General features: G+C 33.0%; 1 protein-coding gene across 1 annotated transcript in view; it reads right to left on the reverse strand.

Moving 5' to 3' along the window:
• The window catches only part of LOC136978910 (uncharacterized), a 52,348-nt gene that overhangs the window by 21,732 nt on the left and 6,655 nt on the right, over positions 1-23,961 (reverse strand). The window contains exons 2-3 of the mRNA XM_067274746.1: positions 23,430-23,579; positions 12,601-12,682 (exon numbers count right to left, since the gene is read on the reverse strand). Coding sequence (XP_067130847.1) covers positions 12,601-12,682; positions 23,430-23,579 — 232 coding nt within the window. The remainder of the gene's footprint in view (positions 1-12,600; positions 12,683-23,429; positions 23,580-23,961) is intronic.

Here is a 23,961-nt window from a genome sequence, read left to right on the forward strand (position 1 = left end):
AACTATGAGACATTTAAAGCAGAGGCTTAAGGAGCATAGATACTCCATCAATAAGAGCTTAGATTCTACTGTGCTAGCAGCTTTCGCTAAGCATCAAGATGTCGACGTTCATTGGGACAAAGCATCTATTATCAGGGCCACGACCAACAAACAAATGCTGAAACATCTAGAAAAGCTGGAAATATACAAAGCCCACGTTAACACGGGTTGCATTAACCATAGGGATGCAGATGCTTTATCCACGGCATGGAAGTCGTTTTACCGAAATGCATAACGTTTCTTTTCTTGTAATAGAAATATTTTTGCGGAAGTATTTTTGTTATTTGTTTTTATTTTTATTCTTACTACGATATTTAGCGCATGCGCAGTTTTATTAGTTTCTAATATACGTCGGCATTTTTTACTTTGGAATTATTTTTGAATTTTAAATATTTTGTATTGCTTGTGTTCTATTTTTTTCTGCATTCTTTTTTGTTTAAGTTCGTTGTAACTGATGATGGCTGTTTAAAACAGTCGAAAACGTTATTATTGAATAGTTTTTATTGCTGGAAACATTACGGTTTTTGTTTTTTAATGATTTTATAACATTTTGATATTTCCTGTTAATTATACTTTATTTTAAATACAACACATTTTACCCTATACTGAATACTTTTAAACAGTGGCGTGCCGTGACATTTGATGATAGGGAAGCTGTGTTTCTGTAAGAAGCCGACTTACAGGGGCAATCAATTAATTGCGTGTCAGGGCCCATTCGTATTCATTTGTTCAATAAGCCAGTAAAAACCGTATACTTCTTTAAATGTATTTTTAATAGATTATCTGACGTACTTAATAAATAAGAAAGTTCAATATACTGTAATTACCTCCGTTATTAGATTCAATAAATTTCCTACGCCCTCTAAATGCCAATTCTTGCTTTGAGAAAAAACATATAACGTCTATTAATTTAGATACATCTATTAATCGTAATTATCTTGTTATAATTTTCAATATTTATTTTATATTGTCTAGCAATGTTAAATTCTATTCCGCTTTGAATTCCAAATTGCTTCAATTTTACAAAAGAATCGTCATTCGTCACAAATTTTATCGTCAAAATGTCGAAATTTTTTTGTCGACGTATTTATATTTAATTTAGGCATTGGTCTTTCTCTTTTAATAATGTTTTCTTTTTCATTATATGGTCTCAAGCCAAAACTTTTTTAAAATAAATTTTTGAATCACTAGCCACGATATAAGTCAGAAAAACTTACTTGGTAAAACAAAATGTGTGATGAATTTACCTACCTAGTACAAAAAATTCTTCAATTGTATGAATATACTTCTAAAGAAACTTATAATTAAATATAACTTTGTGAAGAAATGTACATAAAAATAACAAAATATTCTTTACTTTTTAAATCTTAAAACAATCCACTTAGTGAAATACTGTAGCTCCCTACGAGTGGCTAATGAATGAAATCGGAGACGGTCCAGGTAGGTGTGTGCGTGCCAAATCCCGAGGGTGCCGATACCGGTCAATGTCAAATGTCTCTTTTGTCGCATCTAGAGATTGCAATCCAGCAGTGTTTTAAATCCAGCTGGATTTTTGCTGGATTGAAATCATTCCAGCTGGATCTAGCGCGGATCCAGCATGGATGTATTTTTGGTGCAATAAAGTGTTATCTGTCTATCTATCTATCCTGCAATTTATGTTTTTTTAATGAAATAAAACATTTTTTAAAAATACTTAAAAAGCTTTTATTATTTAGACTGGTCACTATAAATCAGTAAAACTTCTTACACATTTAGGTAGTAAACTTAACTTTGGTTCGGTTTAACATTTGAGATACAGATAATTAACTTTAAATGTTTAGTTAGATTATAATTATAATGTAATCTTTAAGTTAAATAATAGCAAAGGTAATTCTACTGATTAATTTATATTAATATATTATAATAATGTAAGGACGGATAATCAGTGGCTAAGTGGCTATCAGTCTTACCAGTTTTCATATATAGGCTCTACATATTAGTCTGTAGTTATTTATAGGTATATAAAACTATGTACTGGAAGTAGAATAAGTTAAATAAACTACACCTTTATCAATCCAGCAAAATTTAATAAAATAATAACGTTTTCAATCGTTTTTAACGATCTTCCTCGGTTACAAAAAAAAATAGAACATTAAATATAGAACATAAAATGTGTTCGGAATAAATATGAAAATTAACGAAAAACGCCCAAACAGACAAAATATAGATAAATAAACAAAATAAATAGCGGAAAAAATATATACAGGGTGTTTTTTTTTAAACTGACGGTACTCAGAAACATCTGTAGAGCAATCTAGCAGCCGGACTGTCGCCAAATTTGGGAGAGTGACTAAAGATGACATGGAAAAGAGATTCCGCGAAGAAAAAAGTAGTACCTAAATTCGCCGGTAGAGGAGGATTTGGCGCTGTTGTAGCGAAAAAGCTACCAGCACTTCACTGAAGAAAGGGTCATCAGTCGCTTTTTTCCACTTGCATGGGCCGCCTCGCTCCCCGGATCTAACCCCATGTTACTTTTTCCTGTGGGGTTACTTAAAGTCCAAGGTCTATCTTGGTAGTGTCCCAAACTTGATGACTTTGAAGGACAACATTTCTCGAACTGTGATGAACATTCCTGCGGACATGTTACGTTCGGCCATAGAGAACACGGTGTTCAGGATGCAATGAGTTGTCCAGCAGGACGGTGATCACATTGAAGAAGGGAGAAGGTTATTTGCTGATTAATTAAACTTTCGTTATTACACTGAAACCTCTGTCTGATTATTCATTCGTGTGTTTGTTAATTGCAGCTGGATTTTATGCAGATTCTTAGCTGTTTTGCTACAACAGCGCCAAATCCACCCCTACCGGAAAATTTGGGTACTACTTTTTTCTTCGCGGAATCTCTTTCCCATGTCGTCCTTAGTCACTCTTCCAAATTTGGCGACAGTCCGGCTGTTAGATTGCTCTACAGATGTCTCTGAGTACCGTCAGTTTAAAAAAAACACTCTGTAGCCTATATAAGATCCAATGAAACCAGCATTGTCCGTTAATAACATTAATTAATGTAAAAGGATCTCCACATGGTAGACAATGAGTCCGCATCTCTATGGTTTATACAACCAGTTGTCATGTGCGCCTTGCAGATTTCCAATCTCTCAAGATGTTTGACCGTTTGCCTATTCGTCGTCGTTTTTATAATTGTCACTTGATCCCATTAGACGTTAACATCCTTCTGTCTTGTGTATGATGCCAGTGCAGTGTTGTCAAGGTTCTTACTGATTGTATATTTGTGCTCTAGAGCCTTTGTTTTAAACTGCGCATCGTTGCACCCACATAAACAAGCTTGGAATTGAAACGTTGGTCGTGTAAAAGCACCGAATATATACCCGTTGTTGAATTCCGATCCTCTTTCTTTTTATCGTTTCTTAAAAGTTTGAAAACAGTGGGATTACGTCGGTATACAATACGAAAATTATTAGACCTTGCAGTACATCTATGTATCTTGTTTAAAAATGGAATGTAATTAAGCACTATTCTTTTTACATTTATTCCAAACACATTTTATGTTCTATAGTTAATGTTGTATTTTTTTGTAACTGAGGAAGATCGTTAAAAGCGATTGAATATGTTATTATTTTATTAAATTTTGTTGAATTGATTAAGGTATAGTTTATTTATAAGTAATTTAATTATTAGTGTTAGTAAAGTAGTGAGTAAGTATCAGGTCAGTCCATAAGTTCGTGCGTATTTTTATCTACAAAAAAAGCAGCAAAAGATTTTAATTAAATTTTATTTCAATCTATAATGTATTCACCATTATTTTGTACAATTTTTTTCCATCTCGATGGTAGCTTTTTAATCCCGTCTTCGTAAAATAATTTTGGTTTTGAATCAAAATATTCAGAAATAGCCTTTTTTACAGTGCAGACTAGTGCAGAGAGAGCATTGTCGTCGAAGTCGACAGATCTTCCCGTACGAGCATTATCCTCCACACTAAAATCGTTGTTTCTAAATCTTTCAAACCACTTCTGCGCAGTCCTTGAACTAATTACGATTTGATTATGTACAGTATTTATTTTTTTGGCTGCATTTGTAGCATTCTCACCAAATAAAAAGTATAAAACGTGTCTTTTATATTCGTCGGTTACTTCCATTTTAACGAAAATAAACAACTGAAATGTTCACAATTCTGAACAGTATTATACGAATGAGATCCAATTTAACACTTCAGGTGTAAAAATTATCACATTAGACTGACATTTTTAACAGCAAAACAAGATTTTTCTCAAAGTCATAAAAATGCACACGGACTTATGGACTGACCTGATAATTAGTAGCAGTCTAGTAGTTAACAAAGCGGCAACGCAACGACGTAGTTTTTTGCACAATTATTTAGAAAGTTAATTGAGTATTTGCGGATCCGCAGCAGGCCGAAGAATGCGCTGGATCCAGCTGGATTGCTGGATGAGGGATCCAGCAATTGCAATCCTAGTCGCATCACTAGTATATCTCAAAGGACGCGACAGGGTTGTTGCAGATTTTAAACGTTTCTCACCATAGCTGTAAAAATCTAAATATGTCAAACTTAACAGATTGTCCGTCGTTCGCTTTCTAACTAAATTCATTTTAGAACCGAGTGTTCACGGAAATTTCCAAAATTTACAACTTTTCGGTCACTCTCATTGAACTGGAAAAATTTCTGTCTTTATTACATCTAATATTACGAAGAGATCAGACCCCACTGTACTCGGCAAGAGATTGATTCGGTTAAGCTTCTGTTTAAGTAAAATTTCGGCTCTTTCATCAGAGTTTTATTTATGTTTCTATTTCCCTAATTGGTTAATTATTTAACTACTTCTTAAGTAGAAATAAGTCGAAACTAGTTACTTTGTACTTGGATATCTGTAGTCTCGGGAAAGAAGTGGAAAGAAATTTTTATGACAACCGATACATAAATCGTAAATTTAAGGAAAATAAATTTTAGAGCTTTTTTGTACCATTGTACGTCTCATTCATTAAATCTGGTTGTAAATGATGCTGCCAAAGTAACAGTTAATTTTTTAACACTGTACTAGAATTGTACACGTTTTTTCTCCATTCCCTTACAGCTGGGACATACTAAATCGTAATATCACTGGTTTAACATTGAAATCTGTAAGTAATATAAGATGGGAGAGCAGAATAAACGCAGAATAAATATATCAAATATTTTAATGGATTTTTTTTAAAACTCCTGTCAACTATACAGAACTATCATAAAAACATACCAGTAAATTCCTATCGGTTGGGTTAAGTTATAAATCTAGTCTAGGATGGGCAACCTTTTTTATAACATGGGCCAGAATAAATTTTACGTTATTTTCCGCGGGCCGTAGTAGTTAATTGACGCCTTCTTGTGACTCGTAATTTTTTTAGTCTGCAAATATGAAATAAATAAATAAAAAGTTAATTACTACATTTATTTCTCTTATCGTTTTCGAAAATTACAAAGAATTCGAAAAATAACTATTAATTAGTTATTTTTCCAATTTAATAATCTATTAAAGATCTCGCGGGCCGGATAGAAACTTTTCGCGAGCCGTAGCTGGCCCGCGGGCCGGGGGTTGCCCGCCGTTGATCTAGTCTGCTCATGATTCACATAATCGGGCGAGGGCGGCTGAACATCTAGCAGGCAGGCGGCTAACAGCCCACAACCGATCTTGGATATAAAATTAGAAGCTTTATGCGTGTGTTGCTTCTACCAGCTAAACCGTGACGTTGGTGCTCTGTAAAGTGCATGCGCCAATGCCTATAATCTGGCTGCTTGGAAGTTGACAGGCAGGTGGCTAACAGCCCACAACCGCTCCGGGATATAAAATTAGATGCTTTATGCGCGAGTTGCTTCTCCCAGCTAAACCGGGTGAGGTTGGTGCTCTGTAAACCGCATGTGACAATGCCTATATAATCTGGCTGATTGGAAACTGACCCGGTTTCGACACTCCTTCCGCCACCGAATTATTCAAATATACAATAGCAATCTTATCGTTTTTTTCACATGTAGTATAGAAATTTGTAAAAGATTCATAATGCAGTTATAATAAAATATTAATTTTAATTAATGCAAAGTACGTTAAAATATGAAAATTTATATTTTATAAAATACAAGGGAAGATCATTGGAAGGTGGAATCAGTGCTTCCATCACTTCCAATGACGGCACGCTACTGCTTTTAAACTATATTTGCTGCTAATTAGCATAAAATTCTTTTTAAAAAGTCAAAGCACATCTTAAATTTAAAATAATAATAATAATAATAAATTATTAACATATTTTTTTAAATTATATTCATTTTCTAATAATAAATAAATATTACATTATATCACTGTATGAATAAATATCAATTATCAGAAGACTTGCTCATGAAAATTGTTTTTATATAACATGCAAGTATAAAATATTGATGTTTCTAAATATAAAAATTTTCTTACAATATTTTAATTAAGAGTTTAATTGGTGCATTTTATAAATTATACTGGTAGTTATATCTAATATTTGTACACTATTACAATGATTTATTTCAATTTCTTGATTAACCAAAAATATTTAATTCAATAATTCTAATTTTTTATAAAAATTTCAAAAGTCCTAATGCATGAAATCAAATTCATATGTTCTTTGCAAATAAAAACCAAATTGTTTATTACATAAAGTTATGTTTAATAAACATTGATTTTAAACATTTCACTCACATTCAGTTATAAAAGTAAATAAAAAAATCAATAAACATAATCCATTTTTGTAATATATTAATTTTTTTTTTTCTAATTTCTGATGTTACTGCATTGATGAAATTATCAAAATCGTACAGTGGATGTTACACCAATAGTTTTACTAACTTAAGAGAAAAACTTTTACAAAAAAAGGTGTTAAAGATGTTTAAAGAACATTTTATTTTGCTGCTAGTGCTTTTGATGCAGTAATGGGTGTCGTCCTCAGGCAGAAACAATTCAAACAAAACATTTTGAATGGGTTTTTTAAATTGAAATAAAGGAACAGCATTAACCATTTAAAACATTAAGATTTCTTGTTCTAAATGTAGTTATGTTCTAAATGGTTAATGCCATTCTTTTGTTTCAATTTAAAAAAACTCGTTCAAATCTGTTTCTGCCAGAGGACGACCTCTGGCAGAAACAGATTTGCCCATTACTGCGTCGAAAGCACTAGCAGCAAAATAAAACGTTCCTTAAACACCTTTTTTTGTAAAAGTTGATTAAATATTTACTCAATAATAAAATACTTGCTAAAAATAAGTAATTTCAGTAAAACTATTGATTACTAAAAAATGGCACCTGTTACCGCTGTGATTTGCATGAAAAATCTTCTTTCCACAAACGTTTTCGAGCTTTCAAAATAGCTCTTCTTCAGGTAGAGAAAATTCCGACGAAACACTTCGAAAAAGGAACGTAAACATTTAAATAAAAAACCGAATCTAAAAATAGAACGCAGATGTTTAAACAAAAATATGGAACTCGCGTAACGAACATTAAGGTGGTCATGCGCATTCGTGCGCTGTTGTTGGTATTTATAGATCGTTGTTTATGAGGGCCTGCCATGCTATAGAAAGATTAATCTCATCCTTCCGATTTATACATGTGGTCCGATGGTTAGCCTTACAGATGGATATAGCCTCCCGCCATTTTAGTTGCTCCAGGTGGGGCGTAGCGTCGATGATGTCGGCTTTGTCGAACTCCGGTTCTATGTCGGGATCAGATGCAAAGGTGGTTAGGGCCGTGGTGTACCGCCCGTGCCGAAGGTCCGCTTGATGTTCTTGCACCCTGGTATTTAAAGATCGCTTGGTTGAGCCGATATATACAAGGCTCTCGTTACATCTGTTATCTTTCAGCGGGATAGAGTACACGCCAGGAAGCCTGCCACAAACTGGACTGCCTTTTCCATTTCTGAGGATGTCGTAGATTGTCGGGCATCTTCTATAGGCTATTTGTAATTGTTGTTTTCCAGCGATCTCAGCGTATATCGTTTTAACATATGGGTTAAAGGTGACTGGGAGGCGTGTACGTTCATCTTGGCCAGTGTTGGTCTTCGTGTGCGTAGTGGGTGCGTATTGTGAGCGTTGAAGTCGCTCGATTAGACGGTGTGTTAGACCATGGTAACCGTGCTTGGCTGCTATCCTCTTGAAATAATTCAATTTGGTGTTGAGGGCTTCTACGATGGACGAGTGGGAAAAGGCCCTTTTAATCAAAGTATTAAATGCTGCAGCCTTGTAGGTGAATGGGTCAGATGAACCCACCGGTATGTATATAGGGTCGGCGTAAGGTTTACGGTATACCGATGTGACGATGGCGGATCCTTCTACTTTAATGTTTATATCCAAAAAATGGACCTCAGTATTGCTAGATTGTTCCATTTCCAGCGTTAGGCCGTAGGGATTATCGTTAACGGTTTGTACGAAATTTGAGATGTCAGGTATTGTCTTCCACATGATGAGGATGTCGTCCACATACCTCTTATAGAGTAAGATGTTCGGGAGGAACAGCGGAAGTATTTTTCCAGTTGCCTAACGACATGGTTCGTTAGGCAACTGGAACGAAAAATACTTCCGCTGTTCCTCCCGAACATCTTACTCTATAAGAGGTATGTGGACGACATCCTCATCATGTGGAAGACAATACCTGACATCTCAAATTTCGTACAAACCGTTAACGATAATCCCTACGGCCTAACGCTGGAAATGGAACAATCTAGCAATACTGAGGTCCATTTTTTGGATATAAACATTAAAGTAGAAGGATCCGCCATCGTCACATCGGTATACCGTAAACCTTACGCCGACCCTATATACATACCGGTGGGTTCATCTGACCCATTCACCTACAAGGCTGCAGCATTTAATACTTTGATTAAAAGGGCCTTTTCCCACTCGTCCATCGTAGAAGCCCTCAACACCAAATTGAATTATTTCAAGAGGATAGCAGCCAAGCACGGTTACCATGGTCTAACACACCGTCTAATCGAGCGACTTCAACGCTCACAATACGCACCCACTACGCACACGAAGACCAACACTGGCCAAGATGAACGTACACGCCTCCCAGTCACCTTTAACCCATATGTTAAAACGATATACGCTGAGATCGCTGGAAAACAACAATTACAAATAGCCTATAGAAGATGCCCGACAATCTACGACATCCTCAGAAATGGAAAAGGCAGTCCAGTTTGTGGCAGGCTTCCTGGCGTGTACTCTATCCCGCTGAAAGATAACAGATGTAACGAGAGCCTTGTATATATCGGCTCAACCAAGCGATCTTTAAATACCAGGGTGCAAGAACATCAAGCGGACCTTCGGCACGGGCGGTACACCACGGCCCTAACCACCTTTGCATCTGATCCCGACATAGAACCGGAGTTCGACAAAGCCGACATCATCGACGCTACGCCCCACCTGGAGCAACTAAAATGGCGGGAGGCTATATCCATCTGTAAGGCTAACCATCGGACCACATGTATAAATCGGAAGGATGAGATTAATCTTTCTATAGCATGGCAGGCCCTCATAAACAACGATCTATAAATACCAACAACAGCGCACGAATGCGCATGACCACCTTAATGTTCGTTACGCGAGTTCCATATTTTTGTTTAAACATCTGCGTTCTATTTTTAGATTCGGTTTTTTATTTAAATGTTTACGTTCCTTTTTCGAAGTGTTTCGTCGGAATTTTCTCTACCTGAAGAAGAGCTATTTTGAAAGCTCGAAAACGTTTGTGGAAAGAAGATTTTTCACGCAAATCACACCGGTAACAGGTGCCATTTTTTAGTATTTCATCCCCAGTGTCAGAGTGAAGTGTAATTTTACTAAACTATTGATTCTTACCAACTTATGCATTTTCTTTTAATTCTTTTGTTTAAAGACATATTTGATAGGCATTTCCAAAACCCAGAATTTTTTGTTGTCAATCCATATAAAACGAGCTATAAACAAAAAAGTCACAGGACTACATATCAAGCATGCACTGTTCAAGATGCCATTGCTTAAACTTGTTGTCATGGAACTGCATGTTGACAGCCAACGTGTACAAAGTGCATCATGTGACATCTGCCATACTTCCTGAAAACTTTTCAGATTCCAAAGAGACCATGAACCACAGTTTGATAAACATTTGTTAACTTCGGGTAATACTGTAACATTCTACAACAAAATCCACCAACTTAAGATTTAATAATGACGGTTTATTTTTTAGGATTACCTCCACAAAAAAAAAACTTTAAAATTCAAATCAGAATAAATGTTTATAATTATTTTAAAATTTTAACTAGTTATATAATAATAATAATAATAATAATAAACATGTCATATTGTGAGAAAATTCTTGAATACAGACACACACACTGATACACTTCTTTAATTTCTGTTTTGGTTACTATGCCTTGACTTTGGTCCGGCATAGTACACAGCCACCGGTGTTAACCGAGTATATCTCACTTAACCCAACATAATAATAAAAAATAAATATAATAAATAAATAAAATATATATATATATATGAGTTTTTCTATTTGGAAATACAGTAGAGCGTCGAAAAGTGGAACGTCGGTAATTGAAATGGCCGGAAACTGGAACGATTTTCAGTCGGACTGTGTCGTGCTGAATCGAACATTTTTGATACTAAATTTACTTCTAAAGTATAATTTTCATGTTTTTTATATTCTTCAATATATTTATTTTGTTTGTACAAAATAAATAAATAATTTTTAACGATACGATAGCCTCGATTATTATTATAAAAATTTTCGTTAGACTTAAAATCAACAAAAATTCAACACGAAGCGACACGCAACGGAGAAAAATTTAACAGGAAGCGACACGCAACGAAGAAAAATTTGAACATCGGAGAGGTTAATATATTTTTTCGTACATAATCGGAAATTGGAAAAAATCACTACTTGGAACGACCCCAGTCCCCAATTGGTTCCACTTTTCGACGCTCTACTGTACATTATTTAAAATAATAGATGTAAGATATGTTAGAGCAGCACTTCTGCAACTTTTTGTGTTCACGGACCAGTACTTTTGTAAGATTAAATAAAAATTATAAAACAGAATAGCACTGGTCCGTGGACAGTTTGAGCAGCACTTGTGTTAGATGTTAGAACACACGGATGCAAAGTTCAATTCATTGCAGGCAAAGGATATCAAGGTCAAGTTAGCCCCTGAACTTTGTTTTAATTTTTTTCATAAATAATTTGTAAGTGAATAGTTAAAATAATGAAAGTGTTAACACTGTCCCCACTTTATCATTAAATAATATACAATTAATTTTTGTACTTTCATAATATGAAAGCACCAAATAACATCACAGAGAAATTCACTTATTAGTAAAATAAGGCATAAGAAGTGAATTTCAGAATGAATAAAATGAACCTACACAGGTACAACAGAGTTACATTACAGAGCCCTTTCCCTTATAAATCAAACATTATGTCATTTGTGTACTGATTTAAAAAGTTTAATTAAAGAAAAAAAGAAAATAACATATATGCTATATCATTATTAAATAATACAAGACTAAAATACAAACTAATAGGATTCATTAGACAAAAAAATATTCGATATTAAAAATTTAAGATTTCCTATTTTAAAGTTCTAGAAAAGTTTTAAGGCAGCTATACAAGTAATTTGATAATTTATTATGCTTTTTTATGAAGTTAACACCAATTTATTTTTCAGGATTATCAAATCTTAGGTCAAAGGATCTTATTGTAAAAAGTTACAGTATTACCAGAAACATAACAAGTGTTTATCAAACTGTGGTTTTTGGTCTCTTCAAAATCCAAAAAGTTCTCAGAAAATATGTCAGAGATGTTACATGGTTGATGTTTAGAGGTAGTCATGTGACCAGTGACATTGAAACAGGGTCACGTGACACATTTCATACACAACTGCTGTCCAACATGATACTCCACAATGGAAATGAACTTAAGCGATGGAGACCCAAATGGTGTAGAGTTGGTAAGTAGTCCCATGGTTTTTTTGTTTATAGCATTTTTTTATATAGGCCAGTAACAAAACATTCTATGTGTTTTGGAAATGTCTATCAAATATAAAAAACTGACACACAAACTGGAACTGTATACTAAACAAACAAGTTGACACCTAAATGCAAATTTCAGCGTATAATAAACAAATAAACTTTAATGTTCAAACGTTTTTGGCCATCTTTTAGAGGCCCTCGTCAGAAAAGAATGCACAAAACAGAAAAAACAGTTCTATCTTTTAAAAAGTTTTAGCTTTTGAACATAGCTGTGTCCAATTTTTTTAAACATTTAAAAGATGCCGAAAATGTTTGAACATTAAAGTTTATTTGTTCATTATATGCTGGAATTCATATTTAGGTGTCAAGTTCTTTGTTTAGTTTATCAAATGTATGTCGTCAGCAAAAAAAAAAAATTAAAAGAAAACAGATAATGGTAAGAATCTATAATTTTAATTTCTGTATCTGATTACTTTTTAAGATTTAGATTACTTAATAATCTAAACTTTAATTTTTATCTAAAATTCACATATTTGAAAAATTTTTCTAACCTGATTTATCTTTATCAATTTCAGCAACAATGGATTTAATTTCTTCTTTTCTTGGTTCAAATCCCAAAGCTCGCATAGCAACCTTTTTTAAAATTGAATTCAGTAAAAAAATTCTACAACTCTTTTAATGTAATTTAGAAACGTCAAATTTATCTTATTGATAATAAAATGCAATGTCATTTAATGCAAATAAAAAAAATCTTAGTAAACTAGAATAATACATATAAATATATTGAACTTTATAGCAAGTACAAAACAAAAGTAAACTACAAATTAATATTAAAAAAGTGCAAAATTTCTTTTGTATTGTGCCGTCGTTTTAAAATTGAAAAATGAATTAAATGCTTATATACAGTCAAACCTGTTTTTATGCGGTGGATAGGGACCGCATTAAAAAAAACGCATAAAAAAAAATCTCGCGAAACTTCACGAATGGCTGTAAATAATAGTTTTCGCAACACAATTAAAAAAATATTTTTTTTATGCGGTCAACAGGGACCGCATAAAAAAAGTCTCACATAGAAAATAACTCAAAACCGTACGAAATAGAATTTATTGACAACAGATGTCAGCACTTGACTGCATCATCTGGTCTATCGTCTGTTTTACATATTTTTGTCCAGGTGGTGTTTTGTTGACTTAAAAAGTAAATTATTTCATTTTTCGCATATTCATGCAATAATATTACTATAATAAACTTATTATAGCATAAATGCACTTATTTAGCTATAATAAGTCAACGTGAAACATGACGAATCGCACGAGACTAGTCGCCAACTATACCGCACAAATAAAAAATCGCACAAATTAAAAATTTGCATAAAAAAATCGCACAAATAAAAATCACACATAAAAAGACCGCATAAAAACAGGTTTGACTGTATTTGATAGTTTATTTGATAGCTTTCTGGTATGGTTTTTTTTAAAAGTTCGGTATGATAATTTTTTAAAAGCATTTAACTCTGAAACTTTCACAGTTAAATGCTTTTAAAAAATAGTACTGTATTATGGATTTAGAATATTTAAATGTTTAATAACAGTACAAAATGGCATTAAAATATTTATAGATTAAAAAAGCACTACTTATTAAAATCATTACGAAAATGTGAAAAAATTTAATACTTATTAAAAAATAAAAAAAATTGTATTTTATTATTTCGTAATAAAATTTAAAATCAAACTAACCTCAAATAAATAATCTAGTAATGTATTAAATTTCTAAACTAAAACTCTAAATCATAAATGACCAATAAAATCTCTTTAGGGAAATACATAATGTTTAGTATAGCTCTTGTCAATTTGATATTATTTAACTCAAGTTTATTAAATACTAGCTGACCCGGCCACGCGTTGTTGTGGCTCAAAATGTATCTATTATAAATGTGTAACACTTCCCCTGTGGGGGGAATTTCAAAAAATCCCTTTTTAGTGTATATTCTGTTGACATCACCTATTAAAACGCAATTAAAAACGCAAAAAACCGCATGTAAAATAGTATAAATAGAAGCCGAGTTCTTCACAGTAAGCCTTAATCCTCTCCCTTTCCCCGCTGGGGAATATCAAAAAATCCCTTTTTAGTGTATATTTTGTTGACGTCACCTATTAAAACGCAATTAAAAACGCAAAAAACCGCATGTAAAATAGTATAAATAGAAGCCGAGTTCTTCACGGTAAGCTTTAATCCCGTCCATCTCCCCTCCGTAGGAGGAATTTCGACATGTATATTATATAAAAACACGTGAATATTCGAATGCAACGTTGTGTCAAAATTTCAAAGGAATCTGTAGGAACAAACAAACGTTGTATTTTATTTATATAGGTAAGTAGAAAATGATCTGCTTAGGTCCATTCTCACAGAAAAGCATAATGCCTCACAGAAAAGCAAACTTAGGTCATCTGAAGTTAGCGCTATCTGTTGGACATAAAAGCCTTAATCCATATATAAATATATTTTTGAAAGGAAGGAAATGGTGTAGGGGTCTGCAACATAGGTCGGCCGACCAGACCTACGCGGGAATGTATTAAACAACTTCCCAAAGTTTCATGGCAATCGGATAAATGGTGTGGTAATGCATGAAGGACAAACACACACACACACACACACTCGTTTTTATATATATAGAAGATTTACAGAAAGTAATTTAATAATGACAATCATGTTTAATTATGTTCTAATATTGCTACTACAGTACAGTCCACTTTTTGTAATCTGTTTGGAACTTGCCTACACTGATAACAATAACTGAATGACAACAGTAAATAGGATAAGTGAATAACTTAAGTTAACAATTCACAAAAATTGATTTTGTTGATCCTGATACTAAAAAACACAAAATTTAATAACTACAAATAAATTAATTTAAAATATTCTAGAAGAAAAAATTGATCCAAAGTGAGACTCAAACATGCCACTCCTGCATACAATGTAGACATGTTGCCAATGAAATAGCCACTGCTTAATGTACAAATGCAGCAAGTAACCTGTATGATTATATCTTCTAAATTAATTGGTCTAAAAACAAAAATTGAACAGAGGTCAGGGTAGAGTATTTGGCATCACATCTGCACAGTATGAGGTAGTGAGTCTAAGTCTCACTCTGAATCAATGAAAATTGATCTAGGTCTCAAACCCACAATTCACATTCAAATATGCTTCCAAACTGAACAAAAATATTAAGAATGATGTTATGTTTAAATATAAAGTACCACTTTTTATTTTATGTTTGAGAACAAGTCATTATTTCATTTGACATTCATTTGACAACTCTGTATTTAACTTTCATATACCAAGCATGACTAAAATTTAAAGCATTAATAAAATATTTTCAAACTTTATTTCCTAAAACAAGAAAAAACAAAAAAAAAACCATTTATAAATTGTTTTTAATCAGAATTAAATACTGAGTGAGTTTACGATTTTATTATTAATCTTTAACGTTTTCTGTTTACTTCTAATCTGCTGATAGATAAAATTTCCATATACCTCGGTTTTTGTTGACTTTGATTATCGTCAATTTTTTTCTGCGATAAATTTGTCTGTTTTTGTCAGTGTGCCCACGTGACCTTGCTGCTAATTTTGCGAAAACAAAGGGCAACCCACACAGTTTCCTGCTCATTGTGGCATTGTTTCTCGTGTGAGCATTACACTCTGTGTGTCTAGCCAAACAATTCCATTGCTTTCCTTTCTTTTTAGCTCCATCATTAGTCTTTTATATTCATTTTATATTAATTGTTTGTTTGTTAAGTTATGGCAATGCAACACTTCGGTGATCTGCCTAGGGGGGATGGCTTCCAGGAGGTCTTTTAAGGGAAACTGGCCCTATTTAGGCATTACAGATGTGGATAAAACTCCACATGGCCAGTCTGTCCAAGCAAGGAGCGAACCCACGACCAAAACTCCCAATGTTCAGAGTATGAAGACCACTTGGCCACTGGTGGGCCTTTATATTAATTTCTTATTGTTTTTAGTATTAAACACTATATTTATTCTCTATAAAATGTGTTTTGGTGTGTATTTTGGAGTCTAGAACAAATTAATTGGCTTTAATTGATTACATGGAAATAATTGCTTCAGTTTTCATCAGTTTCATATTTCGCTGATTGTTTTCAGATGAATTATTGATGAAAACCAAGTGTTGGGGTAGGATCGTGTAAGAACATGATTCCTGCCTTTTTTTACAACTGGTAACGGTTGCCATTGCAAAACGACAGATGAGGAAGGAACTGTTAGATTTTGAATGCGTAACCGCTGATTGGTTGGCAGATCATCACACAACCAGTGGACCTCCATTAAAGCTACGACCAGCGTAAATCACTGATTGGTCAACCAGCCTACTGCTGACGACTATAATAGGTTAATGTCAGAGCGGAAGATTCAAGTTCGCTTTGGAGCTTCAGGTCTACTTAGAGTTCATCCAGGAACTTCACAAGTTCACTTCAAGTTTGCTTCAAGTTTGCACTCCTGGATGCTTCAAGTTCACTTCAAGCATCCAGGAACTTCAGATTGATAGCAAGTTCATCCAGGGACTGATAACACATTGCTAATAGTCTTCAATACAGCATAATCTTCGCAAAGTGCCTTCTCGACAAACTAGATCAACTAATAGAACTATTTAAACTTTGTTATTGTTATTGGCACACCGAGTAGGTCGCCAATCAAATACGTATTGTACAGTTTAAACTTCACTCCGAGATATCACTATATCTTGTTCCTGATATTTAATTTCTTTAATACATATCATTATAACAATTGCTTTGTTATAATGAAAATATATTAATTTAAGTATGGATTTTATTAATTGATAAAACATTTTAAAAGTAAAATACTATATATACCCATCATCAATACTACATATTATACATAAATGAAATTACTGTAAAAATACAACATATGAATTTGATAAACTTGCTGGGACAATAAGTATAAACTTCGAAAACTTTTGTAAATTTTCAAAGTTTATACTTATTGTCCCAGCAAGTTTATCAAATGTATATACAGTTTTGAATTGATCATGCCTTGCTGAAGAGAAGTTTTTAAAGTATTACATATTGAGACAGATGCAAAGCCACTAAAGTAAGGTTGACTCTACCATGAAACTGCTGTTTCCTAGTGGTGTATGAAAGGAATGAAAGTATTATCTACTTGAAATAGAAAAGGAAAGTATTGTCTATTTGAGAACTTTTGTAAATTTCCTAAGTTTACAATATATGAATGCAAAATTTATTTTTCTGAAAACATATTAAAAATTTCATCATCATCATACACCATTCATGAATTTAGGCCATGTTGACCCATTTCAGTCTCAGCTAGACAGGATCTAGGAGTCGTTTTTGTGGACGTCCAGGTCGTCGTTGTCCTCGTGGTTGATACTGTAAAACTGCATGAGGTATCCTACCCGGCAACATTCGATATACATGTTGAAGCCATTTTTCTCTATATGCGGAGAGTTTTTCGATTAATGGTCTCATGTGAAGTTCCTCCAAAATATCCTCATTTCGACAACGATCCAGGAGCATATATCCAGCAGTTTGGCGCATAAACCTCATTTCAGCTGCCTGTAATCTTTTGATATCTTTCTTCTTTAGAACTCAGATTTCAATACCATACAGGAGAGTCGGAACAGCCAGAGTTTTATATAATTTCAGTCTGGAGTGTTTTTGTACAAGGTGTGGTTTTAGAGTATTATTTATTATTCCTAATATTTGTAGAAATTTTGTGAGCTTATTATTTATGTCATTCTCACTTTCATAAGAAATATTACATCCTAGATAAAGGAAATTATTAACTTGCTCTAAAGTTGTGTTATCAATTAAGATTTTGCTATGTAGTGGCTCTGTGCCTCTAAATGCCATTACTTTGGTTTTAGCAGTTGAAATTTTCATGCCATATTCTTTTGAAATTTTATTTAAGGTAAATAAACCTTTTTGTAAATTATCTTCAGAGTTAGCAATAACCACCTGATCATAAGCAAATAGCATGGTATTGAACTTTATGTTGTTTGGAAGCTGTATTCCTAATATATATTCTTCCTGCCATTGATGTATTATGTCAGGGATGGCAAACCTGTAACACATAAGAGAAATCATCTGGCACGTATTGTATCACATGATTTCTGTCTTTTTCAATCATCCTTTCAGTTTATCACCTGATCATCTTTTTTTCAATCAGATTTTTTACATTTATTGGAGTTAAAGCGTATTCATCTAATTTCTTTAAATATCATTATTCAAAGTCTAAGACATTGGCACGCATTAACATCTTTGAAGCTAAGTATGCTTATAATATGGCATGCAGACTCAAAAAGGTTCGCCATCCCTGTATTATGTCATCTATATGAATGTTAAAAAGTGTTGGTGACAATGGACATCCTTGTCTTACTCATGATTTATTCTTCTATATTCTGAAGTGGCATTGTTGAACTTAAGTTGTATGGTATTTTTTTCATAAATATTGCATATATTTTGAAGTAAAATATTTGGTATGTTTCTGTTTAGTAGGATGTCAAAACGTTTGGGTCTTCTTATCATGTCAAAAGCTTTGGTATAATCTATGTAAGCTAAACGTGTATTCAGATTAAATTCTCTTCGTTTCTATAGTAATAATTCTGAATCTATACAAGATCTGCCTTCTCCAAATCCGTTTTGATATTGCAAAAGAAATTTTTCACCTTCTTGTTTTAATCATTCATTTAGAATTCGGCTAATTGTTACCTAGTAGTCACAAAATGGTGGCGGCTGGATTTTTTCCCTACGTTGGAGACTGCGACGGGGAAAAAATTTTTCCCTAGAGTCGTGACGTCGATGCCTTGGAGAATTGTTCCTGTTCTGTTTCATACCTGAGTTCGACGTTGGCGAGTGTCCTGTAACCTCGAAACGGCGACTTTCGTGTGTGTAAATTTGGGATGGTAGAGGGAGCCTTTTTCGTGACATGCGAGAGTAATATCGGCGGGTAATTCTTAGTGGTTTTACGAACGAATATGCAAAAGCTAGATCTGTGACGTGAATTCTGTTCATTTCGATTCAATTTTATGCAAATTGCCTACAGTTCGGTTGAACAGTCGTATTTCTTTTCATAACGATTTATCAGTTTCGCATTAACTATTACCAGTTAATATTTGTTATTATTACTTCCTGTATTTGTAAGTATTCCTATTTCTTTTATTGCAATATTTCGCTAAGCGTTAGAAAAACCTGTAATTAGAAATTAAGGAAAGGCTTTGTTTTTTTTTTTTACCTACATCCCAACCTCCCCTCTTTTAGTTTATTACAAATTGTTCGGAAATGAGTGATTTAGTCGATTTGCTTTCCAACGACGAATTTTGGTTGAAATGCACTTGCCGTGATTTTTACAAGTTGATGGAAGGCGAATTTTTGGAGTTAGGTGTACCTCCTCTTATCGATAGCGCATTTAAATTTGCTGCGAAATTAGGAATACAGCCGACCGAGGCCATTTGCATTTATTGTGATTCCCTATGCAAATTATACTACCGGAGTAATAGAGAAAGCTGTTTCCTGCGATGCACGAAGTGCCGTACAATGACTTCAGCCTTCAAAGGTACATTTAAAAGTAAATTTGGTCGCATTTCCTGAGGTAGCATTCTGTCGTTTATATGGAACTATCTTTGTCTGGAATGTACTGCGACGACCTCTGCGATTGCAGCAGGCATATCTAGAAAGGCGGGTGTCGATTGGTCCAATCACATAAGGTTGGTAATGCTTATTGCTATGAGTAATATGTCATCATTTCAAATCGGAGGGCCAAATAAAACAGTGGAGATTGACGAGACTGTCATATGTAAGAGAAAGTACGAGAGAGGGCGTATATTAAAGAGCACGAAATGGGTGGTTGGCGGAATCTGCCGGGAAGACAAGAATTGCTTCGTATGTCAGGTTAACGACAGATCAGAAAATACTTTGAATTGGATCGTGTATAAATACGCAAATTCAGGCAGCACTATAATAACAGACGAATGGAAAGGATACATGCATATTGACGACATCGAAAGGGTAGCAGTCGAACATAGAACAGTAAATCATTCAAAAAATTTCGTCAATCCCAAAACAGGAGATCATACTCAGAATATTGAACGCCTCTGGGGCTATTTAAAAAACAAGAAACACCTGCCAAAACACTATACTAGTGATCTATCCGACTCGTACATGTACTTGTTTATGTATAAGAAAATCTTGAATTGGCCCTCCAGGAAACCAGGCAAGAGATTTCAAATTTTTGCTCAACACTTACGCAACATATATCCTGGCAGTGGAAAAGTGCCGATTTGGCGCGAGCCCGAAACCGTTCCTTCGGCGCCTGCGGCGAGTACGAAGCAGAAAGGAAACAAGAAACAAGAAGAAGGGAAAGATGTCAAAAAGCAGGAAAGTGCTTTCACATCAAAAGAAGAAAACGTCAATCGACCAATAAAACAGTGGCCGAAGGAAAAAGAACAGGGAAGAAAAGAAATGCACCGAAAGAAAATCTGGAGGTTAGCGAAACCGGGAAAAACTTGGATCGGACAGGAAAGAAACAAAGGAAGAAGTAGCCAACGTTCATCGGAAAGTAAGTAAAAAATTACTTTTTCGCTTTTTTTAATTTGTTACATTTCGGTTAAAATCCGCGTATATTGTCGAGCTATTCAAGATGGCGGCCAGTCACGTGGCCGTCTTGAATCGAGGGAAAAATTTTTTCCCCGTCGCAGTCTCCAACGCAGGGAAAAAATCCAGCCGCCGCCATTTTGTGACCTAGGGTAACATTAACTATATGGATGTTAAAAAGTGTTGGTGACAATGGACATCCTTGTCTTACTCATGATTTATTCTTCTATATTCTGAAGTGGCATTGTTGAACTTAAGTTGTATGGTATTTTTTTCATAAATATTGCATATATTTTGAAGTAAAATATTTGGTATGTTTCTGTTTAGTAGGATGTCAAAACGTTTGGGTCTTCTTATCATGTCAAAAGCTTTGGTATAATCTATGTAAGCTAAACGTGTATTCAGATTAAATTCTCTTCGTTTCTATAGTAATAATTCTGAATCTATACAAGATCTGCCTTCTCCAAATCCGTTTTGATATTGCAAAAGAAATTTTTCACCTTCTTGTTTTAATCATTCATTTAGAATTCTAGCATAGATTTTATAACAGGTATTTAACAGGCTAATGCCTCTGTAGTTATCTAATTTTAATTTATCTCCTTTTTTGTGAATAGACAGTATAATACTCTTCTTCCATTCAAGTGGTATACGGGCTTGTTCATATATATTATTGAAGAATGTTAATAATCTCTTGTGAAATTTATCACCAGCATATTTGTATAACTCTGCATTTATGCCATCATTTCCTGTTGCTTTTCCATTTTTTGTTTTGGTTAAACTTTCGAGCAGTTTTTTCTTTGATAATTCAGTTCTATTTTGATTGTTGCTTTCAAAAATCTTGTTAGTATATGTAGGATCTGTCCAAAGTGTTTGATAATAATTAAGAAACTGGTCGTTTGTCACACCACAATTAATCTTTATGGGTTCTTTAATTTCTTGATTCATAAATTTTAATATTTTGAAGGCATTTGGTCTTATTTTGTAAAGATCTGATTCTAGTTGTGAAATAAATTTTGTCCATGATTCTCGTTGTCTTTTCCTTATTTCTCTTTTTGCAATTGCTCTGCAGCATTTGTATTCTATTGCATCTTCAGCTTTTTTTGTACTTAAAAATTTTTTGTATACTGTGTTTTTCTGTAATATTAGTTGTTTGATTTCATTGTCTAATATTTTCAATTTCTTTCTTCTACAGGAATTGACTTTTACTGTGTCCAGAGACTTATCAATAACTGCTTTTATTATTGTTTTGATATTTTCCCATTCATTTTCTATATCTTTCTTCTGGGATTTTCTCCATATCTTGTTCAATTCTTCTGGTATATAACCATTTGATACTATCATCCTATAATAATTTTACTTTCAATTTTCATTTGGGTTCATGTCTAACATTCAGTTTCTTTTTTAGCCCTCTAGGTGGGATTCTTAATTTTGCTTGGGTTAGGAAGTGATCAGAGCCTACTTCAAATCCTCTGTATGATCTGACATCTAGAAATAATTTAGACATTTTTTCATTAGCAATAAAATAATCAATAATTGACTTGGACTGCTGTTGTTGCCAAGTATATTTATGTATATTTTTATGGTTATAAAGCGTATGCATTATTTTAAGGTTATTACAGACAACAAAATCAATGAGTCTAATACCATTTCTGTTACGAGTATTCACTCCGAAGGTTCCAATATTTTTATTTACTGGAGTGTTTCCCACTCTTGCATTCAGATCTCCTGCAATTACGGTGTAATTGTTCTTGTTAATTTTATTAAGAATTTCTTGCAACTTTATATAAAAATCTTCATTTTCTTCTTCTCGGCCTTCTTCAGAAGCGTATGTACCAATAATGGTTAAATTGCCTCTGTTAATTTTTAAGCAGATTTCTATGATTCTCTCTGTACAGTATGTGTAATGAAGGATATTTTTCTTAAAATATTTATGTATCCATTATACCTGCTTGGGCATGAGTTTTCTTATTTACTCCACTATAAATAAGTGTATAATTTTTAGTTTCTTTTGTTCCTTTTAGTTTCTTCTTTGTTTCTGAAGTGACAGCTATGTCAATTTTTCCATTCTGGAATACTGAATCTGATTCTTCCTCTTTCCCATTAATGCCTTAAACATTCCAAGTAGCATACCTGACAATGTTATCTTTCTTCCAATTATGATTATTCGTTGTTCTCTGCCATATATTGTTGTCTGTAGTATCCATCCACTCTCTGTTTCATTGAGACTTGTAAGTAATATTAAAGTTCCTCATGTCTGGTTACTAGCCATACGTTAAGTGGTCCAGTAGTAGGACAATCTCACAAATATATTTATATTAGAATATAGGTATTAAATGAGCAGAGAAATAGATTTTCTTTATGCCATTCAAATATTAAAAATTTACAGGTTTGAATCCATTTTCAAAAATTTATTATACAACTTTAAATACATAATAATAAAGTTCAAAGTATTTTGCACCATTTATCCTTTAAAAACTTGAATGTATATGAGAAAGATATTAAATTTTATCAAATATGGAAGATAATTTATGTAACAATAAAGTATAATTTATGATTTTGATCTTAAAATAATTCATTATTGTTCTAATTTAAAACTCAAATTAAAGTTAAGTGTAGTTTAAATATATATTTTATAAAATAATGTTGATTTATGTTAGATTCTACTTGCAAATATTTTAAGTAATTTGATATCAAAAATTTCATTACATAAATATTTTTTAAAATTTATAAAATATTACTTTTAATTCCTTTCCATCTATATAGCCTGTTCCATCAGGATCAAATAAATTGAAAGCTTCTTTAATATCTTGCTTCTGATCTTCAGACAATTCAAATTTTGTAGCACTTCTTCTGGAATGAATTAGAGATGATCTTTTTCCAGATGAAGCCTATTAAATAAATGCTATTTAAAATTAACTCACAAATAAATTCTAAATTAAAATTTTTTAAATTATACTTTATTTCAATCAATTAAATTATTCAAATAAAAGAAACTTTCTGTTAATATAATTAAAATTTCAAATTTTAGTGCCTAAAAGTATCCAAAATACAAGAAATTGCCCATTAATCAGTTGTTAATTAAAAATCAAATTGTTAACATACTTATATAACAGCTGACAGACTTTTGTATGTTATGACAATTAAAATAACTTCACTGATTAACATTTTATTTTACTTTAAAAATATAATTAAATAATAATAAAAAAAATTCAAATTATAATCTTAGATTTAAACTAAATATATGAATTTAAAAAGAAAACTACAATACTA

Source organism: Centruroides vittatus, unplaced genomic scaffold, assembly GCF_030686945.1.
Source record: "Centruroides vittatus isolate TY-2023 unplaced genomic scaffold, ASM3068694v2 contig_563, whole genome shotgun sequence".
Taxonomy (NCBI): domain Eukaryota; kingdom Metazoa; phylum Arthropoda; class Arachnida; order Scorpiones; family Buthidae; genus Centruroides; species Centruroides vittatus.